Below are 23,766 nucleotides of genomic sequence, written 5' to 3'. Positions count from 1 at the left end.
AATACATTTTAAGAAAAAAAGAATGCAATGATTTGGAAATCTCATATAACCATATTTAATTCACAATAAAACATAGAAACTTATCAGAAGGTGGAAGAGAGAGATGTTTCAATTACATTTAAATAAAATATTTAGAAATTGATGGCAGCAACACATCTCAAAAAGTTGGGGCAGGGGTAACAAAAGGCTGGAAAAGTAAGTGGTAGTAAGGAAACACAGATGGATGGTCAATTTTCTACTAAGTCACATGACTGTACATAAAAAGAGCGTGTTAGAGAGGCAGAGTCTCTCAGAAGCAAAGATGGTCCAAAAAATGTTCCTCAGCGTAAAATTGAGGAGACATTGATTATCTACATACATAATATCTCCAAAAGATTCAGAGTATCTGGAGAAATTCATATGCACAAGGGACAAGGCGGATGATCAATATGGAATGCTCTACGAGCCCTCAGGAGTCACTGCATTAAAAACAGGCATGATTCTGTAATGCAAATCATTGCATGGGCACAGAAATACTTCCAGAAATCATTGTTTGTGAACACAGTTTGCCGTGGAATCCACAAATGCAGGTCAAAGCTACGTCATGAAGAAGAAGCCATATATCAAAACAATCCAGAAACGCCAGCGTCTTCTCTGGGCCAAAGCTCATTTTAAAAGGACTGAGGCAAAATGAAAAACTTCTGTAGAATATCAAAATTCTAAATTCTTTTTGGAAACCACAGACGCCATGTCCTGCAGACTTAAGAGGAGAGGGACCATCCAGCTTGTTAACAGTGCACAGTTCAAATACCTGCATCTCTGATGGTATGGGGTTGCATTAGTGCCTATGGTATGGGCAGCTTACACATCCTGAAAGGCACCATCAATGCTGAGCAGTATATTGAGGTCTTAGAAAAACACATACTCCCATCCAGGGAAGGCCTTGTATATCTCAGTAAGACAATGCTAAACCATATACTGCATCAATCACAGCAGCATGGCTATGCAGAAGAAGAGTCCGGGTGCTGAATTGGCCGCCAGCAGTCCGGAACTCTCACCAATAGAACACATCCGGAGCATTATTAAATGAAAAATCCGACAAAGACGACCCAGGACTGTGAAGCTGCTAGAATCCTACATCAGACAAGAATGGGACAATGTTCCTCTCCCAAAACTCCAGCAAGAAGAAGAGGGGATACTACACAATCGTAGACATGGCCCCGGCCCAACGTTTGTGAGATGTGTTGCTGCCATCAATGTCTAAATGAGTTAATTTTTTAAAGTGAAATGGAAACATGTCTCACTTCCACCATCTGATATGTTCTAGGTTATGTTGTGAATAAAATACGGTTAGATGAGATTTCCAAGTCACTGCATTCTTTACATTTATTTGCATTTTATATAGAGTCCCAACTCTTTGGAATTGGGGTTGTACCTTGAGGAACCGTCTTATGGACTGGTGACTTCATAAAATATTGGCTTAATTAATGATTTCAATCAAGGGTTGAAAAGTGTCCTGTACATTGTATTGTTCATTGTAGTAGTGAGAATAGTGGGAAACTGTAAGAGGTAAGTGTGATTTGCTGGCACTGTTGGAGGTACTATGAGACTGAGACTCTGTGGATTGTAGTGAGGCTGTTAGTGAGGGTCTCACCAAGGATGGCTTTGTCGGTGTAACCACAGAATCCAATGTTAGTTCATACGAAAGTCAAAAAACTTACAAAACTCAGTGCATTCATATTGAATGTGAATCACTGCTCAAAGTCACTGTGTTATAACTGCTGGGTAGGAGATAGATCCTTGGACAGTACTGAATTTGCCTTTAGGCATAGGAGGCCTGTGCCGAGGGATGTTCCTACAGCAATGGGCACCTAGTTTTCAAAAACCTTCTTTAGATATCTACATCCATATAATGTAATTATTATTGTGTGAGCAATGAGATAAATTCTTTATTGTGCTGTACTCGACCATGGTGCTTGTTCAATGGGAGAGGTTTTACTCCCTATAGACTCCTGACATGTAAATCCGGTATTTTTATTAGGAATGCATATTTTTCTGCAACTCAGAGATGCATAGAAGCATTTTGCTGCAACGATTTACAAGTCTCGCAACAGAAGTGAATAGGATAAAGAGCGGTCTTGTATCTCTTATGCAACTTTTCCAATGTAATCCTATTGAAGACTCACTCAAACAGGGAAATGTTAGTGCCAAATAATCACATCATCAAATTTGATTCCGGCAACTGGTATTGAGCAACTGAAGCCATTGGAAAGCCCAGGGCTTACAACAGTCACACTCTGATACAAGTGAATATGGACTAATTCTAACTATCTAACTAGTAAATATGGACTAAAGATAGTTGCTAAACTTTTCCTATTCACTTATATGAGTGTGTGCAATAAAAACATCATGCAATTCAAGTTGTGGAGCCAGCCTCCACCAATTATGTACCTGTAGCTCTTGAAGACCTGGCACCTCCATGCATTATATAGCTAGAACTGTGCTATGCTTCATTTTCTCGGTGCTTCTGTTGCAGGAGAATTGAACACTAGGCTGCCGCTTCCCACCACAGATTATAGGCTGCCACTTCCCCCCACAGATTATAGGCTGCCACTTCCCCCCACAGATTATAGGCTGCCACTTTCCGCACAGATTATAGGCTGCCACTTTCCGCACAGATTATAGGCTGCCACTTCCCCCCACAGATTATAGGCTGCCACTTCCCACCACAGATTATAGGCTGCCACTTCCCCCCACAGATTATAGGCTGCCACTTCCCCCCACAGATTATAGGCTGCCACTTCCCCCCACAGATTATAGGCTGCCACTTCCCACCACAGATTATACGCTGCCACTTCCCCCCACAGATTATAGGCTGCCACTTCCCCCCACAGATTATAGGCTGCCACTTCCCCCCACAGATAATAGGCTGCCACTTCCCGCACAGATTATAGGCTGCCACTTCCCCCCACAGATTATAGGCTGCCACTTCCCCCCACAGATTATAGGCTGCCACTTCCCCCCACAGATTATAGGCTGCCACTTCCCACCACAGATTATACGCTGCCACTTCCCCCCACAGATTATAGGCTGCCACTTCCCCCCACAGATTATAGGCTGCCACTTCCCCCCACAGATTATAGGCTGCCATTTCCCCCCACAGATTATAGGCTGCCACTTCCCCCCACAGATTATAGGCTGCCACTTCCCGCACAGATTATAGGCTGCCACTTCCCCCCACAGATTATAGGCTGCCACTTCCCGCACAGATTATAGGCTGCCACTTCCCCCCACAGATTATAGGCTGCCACTTCCCCCCCACAGATTATAGGCTGCCACTTCCCGCACAGATTATAGGCTGCCACTTCCCCCCACAGATTCATAGGCTGCCACTTCCCCCCACAGAGTATAGGCTGCCACTACCCCCCCCCCCCCCCCCCCACACACACACAGATTTTAGGCTGCCACTTCCCCCCCCACAGATTATAAACTGCCACTTTCCCCCACAGATTTTAGGCTGCCACTTCTCCCCCACAGATTATAGGCTGCCACTTTCCCCCACAGTTGATCACTGGTGGTCACGGAAGCTGGACAGTCTGCTGTGAATACCAGCGATCAAGAATATTGAAGGGATCATTCTAACAAAAAAGGGATTGTAAAAAATGGATAGCCCTTTTAATAGCAATATCTATAAAAATGAATGTTATTTAAAGAAAATTAAGTTTTGTGCAAATTTAAAAGCAGGAGAGGAAGTTTCTACAGTGGACAAATCCACATGTCTTACGTGCACACTGCAAGTGCAAAAATGGAACAATACCTCTGCAGCGCCACTTATTGGAAGGCAGCATTCCTGCAAGTCAATGTCAGACTTTTTAGAAAAACCTTAAAACAATGAGTAGTCATGGTTATTCTAGCTTGGCTTACAATTCCCAGTCATCGTTACAAGGCTTGTCTAAAAAGTCTGACATTGACTTGCAGGAATGCTGCCTTGCAATAGGTGGTGCTGTAGAGCATTGTTCCATCTTAACATTTGCATATTTCCCAGAGGAGCATGGATGGCCTTATAAGTCTCCTCACACCTTCTAGGTGCTCTCCTTAAGAAGAAATTATACCCTTCCTGACCTTACATGCACACTTTGATGCAGATTTGACACGGAAGTCCTGCAGGTTTAGCTTTTAGCAAATTAACTGCAATTTTGCTGTAATCCATGCAGGACATTCGAGCCTTTCATTAAAGATTTACAGACATATATCTCCAATGGAAGAGCGCCAACGTATGCCACTATCAGAGGCGTAACTTGAAGCTCCCGGGCCCCGATGCAAAACTTGTAACTGGGCCCCCAACTATAATGCTTTATTCATACTACTAGGCTCCCTATATGGAGAAGAGAGGCCTTATGGGCCCCATAAGGCTCCTGGGCCCGGGTGCAACCGCATCCCCTGCATCCTCTATAGTTACGCCCCTGGCCACTATATAAGCACACAGTGCAATATGTCGCCTATACACTGAATTGACTGAAAACAGAAGAAAAATCCCACACCACCCAATATACTTTTTACAGTGACCCTCTGTGTAGGAAAGTGCATTCTCCTATACAGTTATAAAAACAGGTAGGCTAAAAGGACATTCTTTTGGTCTCTGTTGGGTTAAAGTTAGAGGAACTTTTGGCCCCATCAGCCACATGTGCAAAAGCTGCCGCTGCAGGACCTTTGGTTATGTCCCTGGTCTGAGCCAATGGAGTCCATATAAGTATCCCTCCCCATAGGCCAACTATATCTAAAGCACCTATGTGTATTGAATAGGATCACACCACCAAGCAATAGTGTGATTTCTGATGTATCAAAGTTGTCATCTTCTCCATGCAATGCATTAGCTACCACAGTGCATTATGGTTAATGACCTGATGGTGATATATATTTTTTTTTAATCTTCTTCTATAATTTTGTACATAATTTAAAAACAAAATTATAATTGAAAGTAAGTGAATCACTACAATACCTCGCTCATTAGGATGGGTTGCATGGGGATTGGGCACCGAGGTGGTAAAGGTTCTCTTTACTTTCTTTATAGAAGAGCATTTCCATATCACTATTATTACCAGATTTGCAGTGGTGTAATATAGATGGGAAACACTGGAGGGCGATACAGCTCCATTTATCCAGGCGATTATAGATAGTTCTATGGCTGCCAGCGGTCCGCAGCTCTAAAGGTAGATTTAACGACAGAAGTGGCTATTTGTCGTGTAACACCTCCTGTCGTCTATTCACTGCGTACAGAGTCTATTCTGTTAGTAGTATACTACGGCGAAGTGGAAATTAATATAATTCAAAGCGACTTATATTAGGGATCTGCTCTAAATCATACTTGCCATGCAGATACAGAAGTCTATAGGTATAGGAAGTGAGAACCTTTAGCACTTCAAGTACTGGAGGTATAGTAGTGACGGGCATAAATGGAGGGTGGGAGGGGGGGAGGGGGATACAGAGTTATGTAACAGACACGTTAATGAGTTTTATTGGGGTCTAATTACTAACACATGGGTTGTAGCATCTTACCACATGTAACAGTGTATGGGCACTGTACGTGTTACAGGGATGTGAGATCAGAGGTCAACTCAATCCTGAAAGGCAAATGCATGATGCTTACCACAAAGCTGTGCAGCTCATTGGGTGCACATATTAAACAAATTATTACACAGTTATGTACTATCACTAGATTCATGTACCTGTCACAACATTACCGTGGAGGAAAGATTACCCACAGCATACATTGCGGAGCAAAAGTTAAAGTGGGGACTCCTCTTCTTGCACACTGCATCCCCATTCAAAGGAAGAAGGGCCTAGTGCATTAGGGCCAGACCCATGACCAGCTTCTCATCGGAAGAGCCTGGTGCATTAGGGCTAGACCCATGACCAGCTTCTTATTGGAAGAGTCTAGTGCATTGGGGCTAGACCCATGACCAGCTTCTTATCGGAAGAGTCTAGTGCATTGGGGCCAGACCCATGACCAGCTTCTTTCCAGGAAGAGCCTAGTGCATTGGGGCTAGACCCATGACCACCTTTTCAGAAGAGCCTAGTGCATTGGGGCCAGACCCATGACCAGCTTCTAATCGGAAGTGAATCTTGCACACATTGACATTACCAATTGGATAGGGAATGTGGCTAACCAAATATGGGGTCAACCTCTCCACATGCCCCTATAGCAGTCTTACTGGGCCACTTCTTTTGTAGCAGTCAGTCAATTCAGAAGGAATTGTGACTCCATTATGTATTGAATATTTGATAGCCTTAATTTTTTTTTCTGGTCACATTCATCTGCTAGTTATCATCCAATATGGTGGGGGGCCTTATAGAACTGCAGTATGCTATAATATAATTATGGACCATATGGTTCTGCTATAATATGCCACACAATGGAGCATGTCATAAACTCTATGAGCCCATGTTAAATTAGAAGTATGGTATAGACCCTTGGCATTCTGTGGGCACCATATTAAAGATCCGCACAACATGAAATAGAAATACGACCATGTGGATGGGCCTCATGTGATATTCTGCAAATATGAGTCCTAGGACACGTTGCTGCTGAGATGAATAGGGTCTGTCCCATATTGGACATTTTTTTTCTACATACATGAAGATGATTTTACTACTGGAAACATAACGATGGAAAACACGATGTGTTGGCAGTATTTGGCCAGCCCTGCGTATAGCACTAGCACCGCTCAGACATTTACTGCATGGCTTACCGACATCAATTATTCAACAACAGGCAGGGATAAATGTGTAGGTAAATAGTTGCAACTCCATCAGTGTTCAAGTTGATTGCAAGCTCTTGTGCAGGGTCACCGGTATAACAGAATACCAGCCTTAATATGCATATAGTTAAAAATGTACATGTAGAATTTAATCTGTGCTGGGCCATATACAACGGGCAAGGTTCTACAGTATCCAATGAAATGCTATATGTGTATGTCTCACCCCATACAATGGAGCCAAGCTCAGTGCATGACATGCAAGAACTTCTGGGAATTAGCGGACTTACCTCTGTTCCTCCTCTAACTCCTCCTTGGTCAACATTTTCTCATAATCGCTGCCCCGCATTTTTCCTGGAAAGTATTTAAAGGAGAATGTTTCATCATCTGAAAATAGAAAGACAAAAAGGGAGTGACATGGAACATCCCAAAAATATGCCAGTCATTTCATACCATCGGGTCGTTTGTAGAAGAGACGTCAAAGAACAAATGGTTCGCCGCTGAAGTATTACAATACTATAGCTGTGACAAACAAATCACTTTACCCGGGACTAAAAGCTGTTAATTTGCTTCAACAGCAACAAATGGCATAAAATAACTGGGCAAGATGGGGCCAAGATAGATCATAGCTCAGTACTAACCAGAATGTTCTTCCTTTATGGTCCTAGGACCTAGTGAGATAGGATGGAGGCAGCATTAAAGACACTTAAGATTGTAGTGGCCCAGAGTTAAAGAGGTCCCTCCCTAATGTATGTATGCATTTGTTCTGTGCCTATGTGTTGTCAGTGTCTTCTATGTTCCAGGAATATGATGTGTATTGCATTCTGCAGCACTGAATGGGTTAACTGTCTATTATGTGAGATGTCTGAGAAATGTATCTTGTTGTGTGTCACGTGATCATGCTATATATATATGTGTTTGCAAGGTGTTTTGCAAGAGTTCCAGTCTGGGCTTACAAGGAAGGAGAGGTTGAAGTTCTGCAAGTGAGGCACACAAACACCATCTGCTTTGTGTGGTCCGGAATGGAAGAGGCTGAGAGGTTTCCACCAGCTTGCGCTGGGCCTACTTCACCCAGGAGATTCCAGTGTTACCCTTAAACACTGTGAGGGAGAGAGAAAGGAACCGCCATGCAGTGTGGAGTGCTTGTATTCCAAATGTGAGTGCTGATCGGTAGAAAGCTGGAGAGAGTGAAGCAGTTTGGCCGGGAGCAGATAACTTGGACTGTGGATTCTTCTGCTATCCTGTGATTTTCCTCCCTGTCACACCACTTTGTTTTCTGCACCATTTTCCTGCTGGTGTGAGTTTGTACCACTGTTGGACTGTATATGGTTATTTCTTCAAGTAAATGAGCACAGCCGACCGTTCCCGGCTTTGCTCATAACGTTATCCCTGCATGTGGACTTTTTATTTCTTCTATCTGGATTCACGACAGAGGAAAGAATGGTGGCGTCACGAGTGACAGGACTTTTAAGCTAATCTACATATTGGGTTACCCCCGTGAAAGTTCCCCCAGCGGTCTCTTGAACGGGTCCTGTGCTACCCCCAGGGGAGATGGTAGAGCCCTGTGAGAAGGCCTCAATCTACCCCGCAGTCTCCTCGGCTGTTGGCCCGCTCTTCGGACGCTGCACCACTAATGCTACATAAAAGAACAACAGCCCTATATGTGTACAGTGTTCCACCGCTAAGACTTGCAACTCTTAGCATTGGGTCATTCTGCTTGCGCAATGATGAAGAGTGCAGCAGGCTGTGAGAATTAATGAGAATTGCAGGACACATTGATCATCAATGCTTCGAACGCATCTTGTGGCACCAGGTTCCTCCCGAGGCTAAGCATGTCTGAGGGTCGCTACATGTGTACAGCGTGGCGGTATTATAATTTATTATGCTAACTGCATAGTGATGTAACGTTGAGCTTAAGATTCTGTATACTATACGTCCTACAGAGCATAATGTATAGTACTCCCATATGAGCATGATGTATAGTATAGTACTCCCCTATGGAAAAAAAGCAAAGCTGTTGACTGTTAGCTGGGGGACCCTGGTGAAGCATTTGCTTGGACCTTAATGGGTTAAAACAAATACTTCATGTTTTTAATCACTTCACATTTCTCTTTTTTTGAAGTCTAAGTCAGTGGTTTTACATTAGTCTTTGATTTCACGTCTCGGGGGATATAGTACGATATTCCACCCCTTTTTGCCTTATGATTAATGGAATAACTTTACAAACCTCCCAGTCTAACAGCTGCCTAAAAGCCAAGTCATCCAGTGCACCATGGCATCCAAGATCATGGGCTCTCCAACGGTGGAGACATACACTATACTCTGCAGAAGATTGTCAGTATCAAGTAGGTTGTGATGCTTGGGTGTTCTTACTTCTGGGACCCTCACCATTCCTTAGAATGAAGGAGCTAGCTAATGCAGAGGCTTCTTCATAGTTCTTTCCTTGGATGGAGCTACGCTGCAACATGTGAACGGGAATTGCAATTTCCAGAGACACAGCCAAAGGAGCGTCCACACCTTTATTCTCTGGATTGGAGGGAGGTGAGCATGATGTGATTCCATCATGTTTTAAAGGAGTATTTCCAATATGGACATATATGGCATATCCAGAGGAGGACAGATATTGGCTGGACCCCACAACCGTTAGAGAATGAAAGGCAAGGTGACCACGCATGTGCATTGCTTTCACCATCCATTTCTCTGTGAGCCACGGAAGCAGCCAAGCATAGAGTTGGGACCTGCATCTATAAGACATTCATAGAAGAACACAGTTACAATGATGGAACTCGAGGGCTGGAGCCAAATCATGGCCGTTGGTGGCCAAAGGAGTGTGCGACAGCAGATTAAACACAATATGGCTATTACATTTGTGGTCAAAACCCGCAGTGGAATCTGTGCGTGCTCACAGGCATGGGCATTAAAAGACAGGTTGTTACTTCTCCGTGTCAGCTTCCTTCTTCAGCACAGCGGATGCGTCCGGTCACATCGGCCGACGCACCTGGCGCATGCACAGTGCCATTTTTTTCTTTTAATCTCCTGCTTTCCTGCAGATTCGCGGCACATCTGCAATGACAGCTGAGGGTGTGCCGCGGTTCGGACAGCTTCCATTGGCTTTAATGGAAGCCGTCCCTGCGGGATCCGCAGGAAAATAGAGCATGCCGCGATTTCATCCCTCGCGTGCGATCCGCACGCCGGGGAAAAAAAAATCACATCTACATGCTTTAAGCTGTTCTTCAGGCGCTCATGTCTCCCTATGGCCCCCTGTCCATGGGCGTAATTTCACCCTTGGCAAATTGCCAGCGAATCACGCCATCTGAAGCTTTCCATAGCGTTGCCATGGAAAGCGCTAGCCCCGTGTCCACGAGCAGAGAATCATTGCGGTTCTCTGCTCACGGCCGGTAATTCGCAGCATGTTGCAAATTGAGCAAAATCATGCGATTCTCCGCGGTCAGCCTATCGGTCAGATAGGCTGATAGTGGAGATCCGTCTGCCGTCTCTTGCTCCCGGGCGGCGGCTCCCGCGGCGGAAATCTGCCGTGGTATACCGGAACGCCCATGGACAGGGAGCCTACGGGTGGCTTTATTTGCGGATTCCGCGAATCAAATCCGCCCGTGTGCATGAGGCCTGACTCTTTGTAAAGTTCTCACTCCACCATTTATACAGGGTTATTCAAAAAGAAGCAGCAGATTTGGGTATTTATTTACAAACAAACTACAAAATACAGCTACACTGAAAAGAGGAAGGTTCAAAGTTTTTTATGACATACTAGTAAGTTCCATTTTCAGCGCTGTTTCTTGTTTACAGTTTATAGGAAAATGGCGACACCGCAGGGGGAATTGTTTTGTGTGCTGGAGTTTGCTAAGTGTGAATCCACTGTTGAAGTGCCACGTTTATTCTGGCAACGATTCCAAAAACAGCCGCCTCGTCACTAGCAAATTTACAAGAGGCACAGAAAATTTGTTGAACTTGGTTGCATATGCCAACATACCTCCGGGACCATGAAACTGTAAACAAGACACCTAACACTGCGATACGTCATAAAAAACTTTGAACCTTCCTCTTTTCGGTGAAGTGAGGATTGTGTACCTGTCTTTAGTAGGTTGTAATTAGATCCCCACATCTGCTCCTTGTTTTTGAATAATATGAGTGCATATTAAAGGGGCAATATTGAAGTGACAAACCTTCTGGGAATTGGATTGGACGTGCTATTGGTTGTCACCCAACTGAATATAATTATCAGCAACTTGCCAGAAGGGGACAAAAATGATCTCACGATTTTGGGCGGCAAATACCTTCTGCGTTAAATTCTTTTTGAAACTCTTTCCTATATACCTACAGTATTACATGCTGGATGATAATACGATTTTAGCTGTCAGTTTGATTATACAGTATTTGGGTAAGGCTGCAGGATGTACATAATTTCCAGTAGCGTCATCTGTGTACACTGCTCAGCTCACAAGGGATTCACACTATTAGGTGTTAGCATACATGGGACATCACTGATGGCCATATGCAGTGAAGAATATGTGGTTGATGAACACTCACACCAAGAATCCTTGGGGAGCTGTCTCCATCATTCATTATAGTTGATCTGATTTCCGCATTTCTACCAGATCCCAATAGATTGTAACTACGAAAAATGTATTGATGATAATTACATAAGTTATAAAAAAAAATCATGTTACCAATTCACTTGACATTTTACTGTTTCCTTTCAAAACTCCATGCAGTACAGACTCTCCCTAGCTGGCAGAGCCTACAGCTAGGCTCTCTTTACCCTATAGTATATTCACTACTCTTTCTAGGCTTTTTGCTGTCTGAGGGGAATAGAAATGAGCTTGGATGGACTGAATAGCTAAAAAAACTTGTCTTGTGCAGTCAAGAACAGAGCTAAAAAGTGCCATACCCAGAGCATACTGCATTTTGGACAAAACCGGCATTGACTCAAAAGACACACCCAAAGTGAGGGTGATCAATGAGTGGAACAGGTTGCCACGGGAGGTGGTGAGTTCTTCTTCAATGGAAGTGTTCAAACAGAGGCTGGACAAATATCTGTCTGGGATGATTTAGTGATCCTGCATTGAGCAGAGGGTTGGACCCGATGACCCTGGAGGTCCTGTCGAACTCTATGATTCTTATTCTAAGTGAGAAAAAAGGCCACAAAAACACACTGTTCATAGTGATTTGATAACTTTATACTGATCTACAACTAACATCTGGCCGCATCATTTTTGCAGCAAAAAATGTAGCAAAGATCGTGGGAAAATCCCTACTAAACCACAATGCTTTTCCTAGAGTCCAAATTTACACAATCTTAATCCTTTGCAATCCAATTTTGGATTCAGGGTTTCCTAGGGGACTTTCTCTTTCTGCCATTATACAATGGCACCATCTGCTGGCTAGAGCCAGTACTGTAGTACGTGCCATGCTGGAGAGGCCCCCGACAACAGAGTAATCTACAGTAAGAATACCCTGCCGGACATCTTCCGACATCGGAGCTGTACAGCCTTTAATCAGAATGTCTTTAGATGTCAGACAGTGGATTGGAAAGGGTTAATACTCTTGAAATTGTCATCTCCTCTAACACTGGTTCCTATTCACCTTTACCACCATTTCCTGTACATTCCCCCATTGCCTGATGGAGAGAACACTCAAGACTCTTTGTCACTTGAAACAAGAAGGATACAAAAATCTATATCCCCCAATGTCTTGTTAAAAGATGCATAGAGTTTAGAAAATCCTCCTTTTGTGGCTCGGGATGAGCAGAACATTGACAGCATATGACTGTCACATTCCACCAAACAACACATGACCGTTTGTCTATTTAGTACATAATAAATCTGGAAGTAAGAGAAGTGAAAGCTTTGAAGTCTATATTCGGGTTGTAAATCAGTCAAAGTTTTCTAATTCCCTTGCTGGACCCAGCTGAGAGATAAAAATAAAATTAGTCCAAATTTTTTCCCAATACAGTTCATTGCAAATTACCCTATTAACCCTTTCCAATGCAATTTTGGATTCAGGGTTTCCTAAAAGGCTTTCTCTTTTTGCTGTTATACAACGGTGCCATCTGCTGGATAAAGCCAGTGTGTCTGCGCCAGAGAGGCTCTGACAGCAGAGTGGCTGGCAATAGACGGTAAGAATACCCTGTCGGATGTCTTCTGACATTGGAGCTGTACAAGCTTCAATCAGAATGTAGGAAGACGTCAGACAGTGGATTGGAAAGGGTTCAACATTAGATAATCTGTCAACCCAAATAGTTTTTTAACTTCATCTCAAAACTTTGGGGTCATAATTAGTGTGGGACTACTGCCTCTATTAACGAATCCAGCTTCCAAAATTAGGAAGATATCATTTTTTTCAACCGGAAATTCACTAAATACTCCCTTAACTGCTGTTAATACTCCTTCAACCAACCTGTGCAGCATGGAAATAAAATGGTGTCAGATCCATAAAGCCGCTGGGGTTTTTCAAAAAATGCCAGAAGTGGATCTGTTGTAGGATACCATTGACTAGGCGTAGAGAGTTCCGGAAGCTTCAGGGTCGCCCGTATTGAGGAGCATTAGATGAGATACAGTCATACATGCCTTCGTGGTCTTTTACTATTGACCTTTACATTGTTAGCAACTGACTATCAGGATATAAGTCTTGTCTGGTCAAAGTTCATTTATGGCCCCACAGTACGTCTGACTAACCCCCACCATTGGCAAATAGTCTATAAACTGAGGATATAGTATATATATATATATATATATATATATATATATATATATATATAAACAGGGCCTTTGAATATCATTTTTCTCCTTCAGATCCAGCAGAAGGTAGAAGTCCTTCCTTTATATCTCCCATTCCCTTTGAATCCACTTCTGGTTTTGGCTGAAATAAAAATGCATGAAAAACTGCCAGGAAAACCCTGCTTTTTTTGAAAAACTTTGTGTGTGAAACCACCCTGATTACTGTAAGATTCCACTTTATATGACTGAGGCCAGATTCACACGGCTGCATGTATTTGCGCACGCAACATGCAGTGAGTAGAACCCATTGATTTTAATGGGCTCGTTTACAGGCGTGTATTCTGCGTATGCAAAAAAATACACAGTATTTGCGCCGGGAAATAGAACATATGGAACTAATTACACTAATTGGCCATTTCAATAGCAGGGACAGTGGCTGTACGTTTTTTTGCATGTACATATGAGCATGATTTGGGTGCACAAAAAGTACATAAAAATGCAGAGGTTCGCATAAAAATGCAACACCCAATGCAGAAATACGTCTAACGAATGGGCGTGTAAATGCGCATACGCCCTTGTGAATCCCGACTAAGGCTGCCGATGCACATGGGACATCGGTCAGCTGAATGCTCACTTAGCCGACAACCCGAAATCACCATATACAAGCACACACCTGGCTTGGCCAAATGGACATGTGTCTTATATGTATGAGGGGAGAAGGCCGCTGACAGACACCTCCCGCTTATTTCCCTAGAACAAAAGGATCAGGCAGATGAAATCCAGCTGCCTGATCCTTCTTTGCCGTGACATCTACCGTTGGCATGGAGTAGAGAAGCCCTCAAACACAGTAGACAATTTGCCAGTCCTGCTGAAATTGAAGGGTTTCGCCAATCTATGTATAATGTGCATGGCCACCCCAACACTTAAGGCCCATTTAGATTTTCGCTCAAAAATCACTCAAAGCCGTCTTTTGAGTGAGAATCGTTGTGTCTAAATGGGCCACTACATTGGATATTCATGTGTTAGTGAGCAAAGAGGCTGAATAATGTGCATACAGACTAGTGGATCCGTGAACAGCAGCATGGTGGCATCTTCCAGTCTTACAAATGATAGAATTAAGTATAACAGGGCTATGTCCATGGACCCTAGAAAATGACAATATACAAAACCAGGGACTGTCCTTGGAAAATGTATATAGGGTATTCGATAGTTTCCTAAATTAGCTGATGACATCTTGTAAACACCCACACACAAAGCACTCCATAGCTATCCGTGTGCAGAAAATCAATTTCTGTCTAGAACCTCGTCCTTCCTTTAAGCCTCCTGCACCGGCCTCCATCCACACTCACCTGCTCTGTCACCGTCTTTTCTGTACTGCGGATGGACCCGGCGGCTCGTTGCCGCACATGTGCAGTACAAATTAAGAGAAAAAAATTCTTGTGCCATTGCTACCGTGTTTCCCCAAAAATAAGACAGTGTCTTATATTGATTTTTGTTCAAAAAGGTTTACCTTTTTTACATGTATAGCTGCCTGGACACTATTTAAATTTACTTTTTTAATTAACTGTTAGCAGGGCTTAATTTTGGAGTAGGGCTTATATTTCAAGCATCCTCAAAAAGCCTGAAAAATCATTTTGCATCCTCAAAATTTCTGGAAAATCATGCTATGTCTTATTTTCAGGGTATGTCTTATTTTCAGGGAAACAGGGTAGATGACAAAGCGGAATCCGCGACCTGTCCACAATGTTCATTGCGGACGGGCCACGGGTCGCACGACTTCCATTGACTTCAAGGGAAGCCGTCCATGCTGAGCCCGCATGAAAATGGAGCATGCTGCGATTTTTTTCTCCACGAGCGGAAATCGCAATTCATTTCCGCTCATGTGTAGAAAGCAGCAAATCTCCATAGGAAGTAACGGGCGGTATTTGCTTCGGATTCGCAGTGTGGATGCCGACCACGGATACTGCAACAGATATTCACCCGTGTGCAGGAGGCCTTAGAGCTTCCTGTGCCTCAAGGTATATGGGTAAAAATCAGACGCTAAAGTTACTTTGACATGGGCTGACTATTGTCTGACAAACTGGTCAAAGAGCAATTTTGACCTATAGTTTTAACCCTTTCCAATCCACTGTCTGACATCTTAAGACATTATGGTTTTAAGGCTGTACAGCTCCGATGTTGGAAGATGTCCGTCGGGGTTCTCTTACTGTATATTGCCAGCCTCTCTGCTGTCGGAGCCTATCCAACGTGTCACCTCATGAAGTACTGGCTTTAGCCAGCAGATAGCGCCATTGTATAATGGCAGAAAAAGAGTAACCAGGATACAAATTGGATTGGAAAGGGTTAAAAGTGGGACCAGTGAGCAAGTTCTCGCTCAGTGTAAGCAGGTAAGTTGTTTATCTATGAGCGAATGCCTATTTACAGTGAATGGAGGCGGATGCCTGGAAGAGATCTCCAGCTGCTCCACCTCCATTCACTGAATGACCATCTCTCCTGAAGAGCAATTTGTGTCCCTGGTAAAAATATCCTAAGATGACATATTGTTCACAGTCATCCACCATGGCACAGAGTTACATAGTCACTTAGGTTAAAAAAAAAGAGTCAAAGTTTCTATCCAGAACAAGCAAAACAGAATCTCCTGGCCAACTTTAGCCAATTTTTCAATTTTTACCTTGTCTAGACATATTTGAGATACCGTCATTGTATTTACCATTACTAGTTTTTAATCAGAGAGCATTTCAAACTTTGAATACTCTTACTGTAAAGAACCCTTTCCCACATACAGGATGTTCTCTAATTTGTTGCACAGTTCACAAGCCAGTTCTTTGTTCTTGACCTTGCATATACTTCTACAAGATCATCTTTAATTAAGAGCTCTTTTATTCTTTGCTAGAGCAATCCAGACCAGTTTTTCTACCCTTTTGCTTTAAGTTAAACTGTTGTCTTACTTATTACTGTAGATGCCACATTTGAACCCTTCCCATCTCTCCTGTAGCTTTGCTTTAGTGTGTGAGGACCCAAAATACTACCAAGGTTATTAACGAAATGTTGGTTTTATCTCTCCTTTTATGCTCCCTATAATTGTATGTACTTATGCATCTGCTGCTTGGCATTGAGTGCTGCTGCTTGGCTCACTGGTGATCTTTCTATTATCTTTAGTTGTATTCTATTTAATGCACAGCCTTACAATTTTATACTGCAAGTTAAAATGCACTACTTTACATTTATCAATATTACTTTATCTGCTGATGCTGTCAACTTGTCAACTGAACTGCTTTTTGTAGTAGTTCCCAATCAAGCTGAATTTAACCCTTTCCAATCCAATTTCTATCCTGGTTTTCCTAGGGGGCTTACTCTTTTTTTGCTGTTATACAACAGCGCTATATGCTGGCTAAAGCCAGTACTGCATGAGGCGACACGTTGGATAGGCTCCAACAGCAGAGAGGCTGGCAATATACAGTAAGAGAACCCCGACGGACGTCTTCCAACATCGAGCTGTACAGCCCTAAATCATAATGTCTTTAGAGGTCAGACAGTGGATTGGAAAGGGTTAAAGTATCCTACATACTTATATAACATCAGCAAAAACCGGCATCATATGCCCCACCAGCTTTCCTTGTAGCTCTACCCATTGTATGGCTTGTCCCATTGCTATAGTATTTTCTTTGACCCTGGCTGTAAAGCTATACTACAGAACATATTTAATCATATTTCATTCATTGCATTCTCCCTAATATTAGTAGCATCGTAACTGTATTCTGCAGGTAGCTTTGTACATCACCAAAGATGCCCTTGGGGGGGGCATAGAAAAAAAAATCATTTTCATACTGTTGGCAGAAAAATGGTCAGCTAGGTAGAGCAAGGGTTTTATCTGTAATCCAATTCTGCATAGCAATTTATTTTAGAGCAGCAGGACTGACAAACATCCCATTGTTTGGATTAGAGGAACTCCATTTATGGGGTCACTGGATCTATACAGACACCTACGGTGAAAGCCATTTTATACACAAAGCTTCAATTGAGCGCTCTCATTAGTGTCTGCTAGTTAGCAAACAGACTGGCAATGCCAACTAAGAAAAACATACCAAAGAACTTGTGGGAGTTTACATCCCCTCTCATCAGAAGCATAAGACAGCCTTTCTGATTTGCACTTACTAAACATACATCTGATTATCTAATCCTTTTTGCTCAAATATGACAGACATGCGGCAACAGACATGTGTCCAGACATGGGATTTGAGAAATGACAACAGTTCAAGGATTGCTTGCTTTTCTCTGAGCATTTTGGATATCTGTCAGCTGAACGTTTGTTTCGCCAAGAGCTCTCTCTCCCGGCCCCCACTTCCCATCTCCCATATGTACTCAGCTCGGCTGGTTGTGCGTGTATTCTGAATGCGGATATGGGAATAACCCACTAGCAGATACCTCTGGTGGTATCTTATCTCCTGTGAGAAGAAAGGTTTGGTTGCCTTGAAATCCAACTGCCCGATCCTTGTCTCCTCCAACATTTGTCGTCCACGAAGAGTCAGGAGGCCTCCATAGATACTAAATGGTTGTCCGATCATGACAAAATCAGGGGTTGGGGTGACATTACATGCATCTAAGTTGTATGGCTAGCTTTCCAAACCTTTGGGTCTTTCTTTTGAGCGTGGTTCACAAAAAGGAACAGGGTAAGTTTCGGCTCTTACATCAGGGTGGTTCGATGAATGATGGGATTTCTCTGGAAGACTTCTCGGTCTCTTACGTTACCTTTGATCAGATAGTTTCGCGGTCAAAGAGCCGGACCAGGGAGCCCTCTTGGCAAAATCGGACATGGAGTTTGTTGTGGTCTGACGCCCGTTCATCCTGATTGTTATTACCTCCCTGGTTGCAACATTGATGGCAAGTTCTATTTTGACACTTGCCTCTTGATGGGGTGTTCCATTTCGTGCCACTACTTTGACATATTTAGTACCTTTCTTGAGTGGATGGTCCGTTATAAAAACGGGTTTGAGGTCAGTTATTCACTACATTGAGGGTTTTCTTTTTGTTGCCCTTGGGGATGGTGATAACTGTAGGTTTTTACTGGACACGCTTCATCTATATATGAAGCAGTTCGGGGTTCCGATATCACAGCAGAAGATGGAGGGCTCAGTTGCAACCTTCACTTTTTTGGGGATTGAGATCGACACAGTTAACATGTGTAGTGGCCCAGACCTATAGGCCACTTCAGAATGTCTTTCATATTTGTCTTATGCCTTTGAATTGTCTGCAACGTCTGTGTGCATGAAGTATGTATGGTGCACCTCTGCAGCACTGAAAGAGTTAGGCCCCCTGTCCACGGCAGTAAACCACCGGCGAATCACACTGGCTGACGCTTCCCATAGCATTGGTATGGAAAGCGCCGGCACCTGTCCACGAGCGGAGAATCATTGCGATTCTTCTCTCGCGGCAGGCAATTTGCAGCATGCTGCAAATTGCCCTGATTCTCCATGGTCAGCCTATCTATTACATAGGGCTTACCGGTGGAGATTCGGCGGCGGCTCCTGCTCCTGGGCGGTTGCTCCCGCGGCGGAGCTTTGCCGCGGGATACCGCATCGCCCATGGACAGCCATCCTTAGTGTCTGCATGAGCTGTCTCTGTCTGGAAATGTATCTTTTTGTGTTGTGAATCTGTGGTCACCTGACCATGCTTGATATTAATGTTTGCACAGTGTGAGTGGTGAAGTGGAGAAGTGGAAAAAGGGAGTCAGCAGTAAATGTCATTGTGAGCGATCCAGCTAGTCTAGCCAGTCCATCTGCAAGTAGTCTGGCCTATGCTACTAGGAGTGGAGGAGGCCGAAAGGTATCACCTGTCTCCCTTGGACTTAGCTGATCTCAGGAAACCTTGGGATAACTAACAGCCCCTGTGAGCAAGAGGAGTTTGCCATGTAGCATCTGACAATGTGAGTGTTGACAGATTGAGAGCCCGGAGAGGAAGGAGTGTGTGATTTTCCAGAAGCGGAGCTGCACAGATAACTAGGACTGTGGGCCTGATATTCACGCTGTGTTCTACTTCCCTGTCTCACTACTAATTCCATCTATAGCCGTGCTGTATTGCACTTGTGTACTTGTGAATTGTTTATTACTGGAGTTCAAGTAAAGCAACATTGACGACCATTCCCGGCTTTGTTTTCAACTACTCTGTGTGTGGTTTATCTTTCTATAACCTAGCCTTGCCGCAGAGGAAGGAACGGTGGTGTCACCTGTGACAATCCAGCAGAAGAAACCAGGTAACCAAGTTCTCCATTTCCCACACTTTAACAGCCTGCCCGCGGCCCTGTTAGACGGGCTCCTGGCTACCCTCCGAGTGGGAGACAGTAGAACCACCGTGACAAGGCCTACAACTCATCCCAGCTGTCTCCTAGGCTAGGGCCCGCTCCTCGGACACTGCACATGCTTTTTCATTTACCCTGTGATAAAGTTGAAAAGCTCCTGGGTTTGATTGATGTTTTTTGGCAGTTCCAAAGGTCACATTAAAGCAGCTTCAATCCATGTTGGTCTCTTAGTTTTTGCTTGTTGTGTGATGTCGATGGGCAAGGTTTTTACCCATTGCCTGTTGTTAGTGTATAGGGGAGCAAGGGCTCCAAGCCATCACATTTGCCTCATCAAGTCCCTTAAGGCAGACTTCGAGGTCTGGAGGTCCTTCTTGTATTCTTACAACGCTCATACATGCTTCATGGCTGAGGAGCGAATTAACTCCAAATTGTCCTTGTTTAGTAATGCCTTAGGTTCCATGGGTTTTGGACTGTGTTCAGACTAGCACTCTGCTCCTTGGCCAACGGCATGGTCTGACACAGGACTGCACTGGAACCTAATGCTGACGGAAATGTTACCCACAGGTGTTTCTGTAGAGATTTGGGACGAATGCCTGCGTAATCGACATATGTTTCTGGGCAGATAACTCAGCGTAGACAATTGAATAAATCATCTCTCCCTTCCTGCGGGTTCTCAGCTTGCTTCACCACTTGGTCCTGTGTTGCCTGGAACACAATATCTCTTTCAGGGCCAGGCATGTTCCTGGGGTGAAGAATGCGGTTGCTGATAGTTTGTTGCATTTTCACTGGCAGGAGTTCTGGGCGTTGCTGCTGGGAGCGTAGGAGATCAGTTTTAAAGGAGCCTAAGACCCCAATCAGAAACATGGATGCCAACTATGTTCGAACGAAGAGAGGATTCATGTCAAAGTCGCATAGCAGTAGAATGACCTGTCTCTTTAACAGGTACTTTGGTCTCAAGAGCGTATGTACTATAGAGACCCTATGGGGCTTTGAAAGGAGGGAGCCGCAGCTCTGATTTCACCATCCATTTTACTATTGGGGAACAAGAACGTGTGCAGGATCTTCCTCCAAAGAGGAACTGTATTGTTAGCAAACGAGGAGGTGGAGAATTGGCCCAAGCGTCATTTTAAAGAGGAACAAACACCATGCCCTCCTGTCTTAGGTGGCAAAACCAGACATCGTAATGGGGGACCCATTTAGGTTTTTAATATGTGGCCCCATCTCTTCTATACCACTACTTGCCCTACTCTTATTACTAACCTGAGAGCAGTACTAACAGAAGTAGGATTAGGTATTCCTGCACCATTCATAGTATTTTAAACATCTCATCAAAAGGAATTAAATTTGTTTTTTCAGAAACTTTTAGAACTTTTTAATCTATACTGCCCACTTTATTTGCATCATTGAAACTATACAAACAAATGCTTCCAAGGTCACTTTCCAACTAATCAAGTGTGGAGTTAGGGTCCTTGCCTGTAACGAGTGCCAATCGATGATATAGCAAGTCAATCAGTATTTGTGTAAAGACATTTTACATTGGGCCAGACAAACCATCGTTCATGCTTCATTTCCATTATTGTTGTCAATGTGTCCCCTGTTTACATGAGGGGACGTCTTGCAGACAGATTATAATTTTTATGTCTAGCTAAAAGATGTAATCAGTGATATAAGAGCAAATTATTATTTGTCATGTGATCACTTGGCAATTATCAGGAATGAATAAATGTGCGGCCAATAATTGCCCCATGGAACAGGCCCTTTGCATCTCGGAAAATCTGCCAATTTTAGGTCACTTCCTGTTTAGATCTCTTGCTCATGAGACACGGCTATTCATTATTCATTCTTTCAACTGAATAAATGATAACATAGCGATGAGCAAGTCCATTGTACAGAACATAAATTCATTCAGAAAACATGTGCTAACCATGACAGTTCTTATGGCTCCCAAGAATATATAAGACTGCAGATACGATATGACTATCATGGTCAACTCTGCTCCACACTCACCGGCATCATCTGCTTCACTGATCTTCAAAACCTTATCATGTTCTGTTTCAAAGTCTTCTTCCTGCAACAAAAATGTGAACATTACTGAAATGACTGAATATTGATGCTACAAAGTGTCATTCAAGTAATTACAATGAAACTCCTATCCCAGAGCTCATTGTATTACTTGGGAAGGTCAACGTTGCTAAGTTCTTAAGCCCGAGGAAGGACCTTCTAGTGCTATCTACAGTCAACCGTCTCAAGTAACCCTCTTATGACCACTGCCATGGACTGTACAATCTAAGACACCTACACCAGCATCATCTCACATGAATATATTGGTTCTCCACTTGTGCACAAGGGCTTCTGTCTCATATTATTGGTATCTATGAGTCCAAAAATACATTGACGGATTAAACGGTTTCCTAAGAAATCGTGGCTAGGACAGTACACCAGGAGGAAACCATACTGGTTTGAATGGGTGAAGGGCACATCATCTGCTTCTAGGAGCTTGGTACCTGAGTCTTGTGTCTACAAAAAAATATTTAACCCCTTGTGCAAAAGGCAATTTTTTTCTCTACAATTTTGTTTTCCTCCGCCCACTTTCTAAAAATCATAACTTTTAATTTTTCTATTGACATAGATGTCTGAGAGCTTTTTTTTGTGGAACGAGTTGTATTTTCCATTGGTACTACTTAATGCACAATATAATGTACTGAAAAACTTTTTTACATTTCTAGATGGAGTAAAATGGAAAAAAACGTAATTGTGCCATTGTAATTGTGACAACAAAAGTGCAATTCTAGCATTTTACTTTTTTCTGATGGCATTCACTGTGTGGGATAAATAATGTATTATTTTAGTAGCTCTGTCTTTTACTTTGTTTTCTTAGTCCCCTAAGGAGACTTGAACTCGCGATCATTTGAGTATTGCAGCGTACCGCATTTTGACAGGCTTTCTTAAAAGTCAAACATCCATGGCAGCCTTGGAGCCTTCACAAGGCCTTCATAAGGCCCCTGGCTGCCATGACACCTGAATAGCATCCCATGATCTCATCACAGGTGATCTATTCAGGACTTATAGAGGCCAATTGGGCCATTTAAATACAGCTGTCAAAATTGACAGTGGCATTTTAATGGTTAACAGTCATGATCAAAGTGAATTCTGATTGTGACTCTTGCAGCTGGGTGTCAGCCGTCAAAGACAACCAACACCCACTGTGTATGGCGTGGCCCTGGCTCCCGAGCCTACTCTATACAAACTGTGCACATCTGACCTACTTGTTGAATGGAAGTTGCCAAGGGGTTAAAATTAATTGTATGGCTGTTGTATTATAGGCATTGTATATTCATGTGTGCAGCTTTGGCATGGTCACTGTATGTTGGTATTATTTGTGCACTATATGGTGGTATTAGGTGGGGTGTATCACTGTACACTATAGTTTTGCAGAGCATGTTAAGTATTGTTAATTATAGGGCTGTGGACTCAGCAAGCCAAACATACTACTCCAACTTCTCTATTTTTTCATACTCCGACTCCGGCATCAAGCGCCTCATAACTGGTTTATGCATTACAGTTAGTAATAAAACATTTACTGTAATAAAAAGGTATCATCAGGCTAAATATATTATATGTTAATATATGATATTATTTAGACTTGATATTGCATAGCACTTATAATTAGGCACTTTATGGTAAGGTTATTTGTACATAGCATGACGGTACATTATTATAGGGTACGGGGTGACCACTGAAGATTACAAATAGGGCATCATCTAATCTAAAGTCATTTGTGTTCAAGGGTATTCATACAAGGTGATTACCAAATTAAAAGTTCATAAAACTTTTAGGTAGTTTGGTTATTATTTACCCAGTTTTGGGTCCACTAGAGGAAATGATTCTGAGGCCCATCCTGTACACAATGTGTACAGTATATGCAGTTTCATTCATATTCTGAATGCTGCTGTTACCATTGTGCACAGAGGTCATAAATCACCAATACATTCTAATAAGTCAT

The 23,766-nt window shown here is 43.1% G+C and overlaps 1 protein-coding gene and 1 pseudogene across 1 annotated transcript in view; one reads left to right on the top strand and one right to left on the bottom strand.

Annotated features, from left to right (window-relative positions):
- The window catches only part of MXRA7 (matrix remodeling associated 7), a 45,035-nt gene that overhangs the window by 5,115 nt on the left and 16,154 nt on the right, over positions 1 to 23,766 (bottom strand). The window contains exons 2-3 of the mRNA XM_066587140.1: positions 21,771 to 21,831; positions 7,025 to 7,121 (exon numbers count right to left, since the gene is read on the bottom strand). Of these exons, the coding sequence (XP_066443237.1) occupies positions 7,025 to 7,121; positions 21,771 to 21,831 (158 nt within the window). The remainder of the gene's footprint in view (positions 1 to 7,024; positions 7,122 to 21,770; positions 21,832 to 23,766) is intronic.
- Positions 8,427 to 8,580, top strand: LOC136588914 (5.8S ribosomal RNA; annotated as a pseudogene).

This window comes from Eleutherodactylus coqui, chromosome 13 (genome assembly GCF_035609145.1).
Source record: "Eleutherodactylus coqui strain aEleCoq1 chromosome 13, aEleCoq1.hap1, whole genome shotgun sequence".
Taxonomy (NCBI): Eukaryota; Metazoa; Chordata; class Amphibia; order Anura; family Eleutherodactylidae; genus Eleutherodactylus; species Eleutherodactylus coqui.
This window is presented reverse-complemented; position numbering and strand designations above follow the sequence as displayed.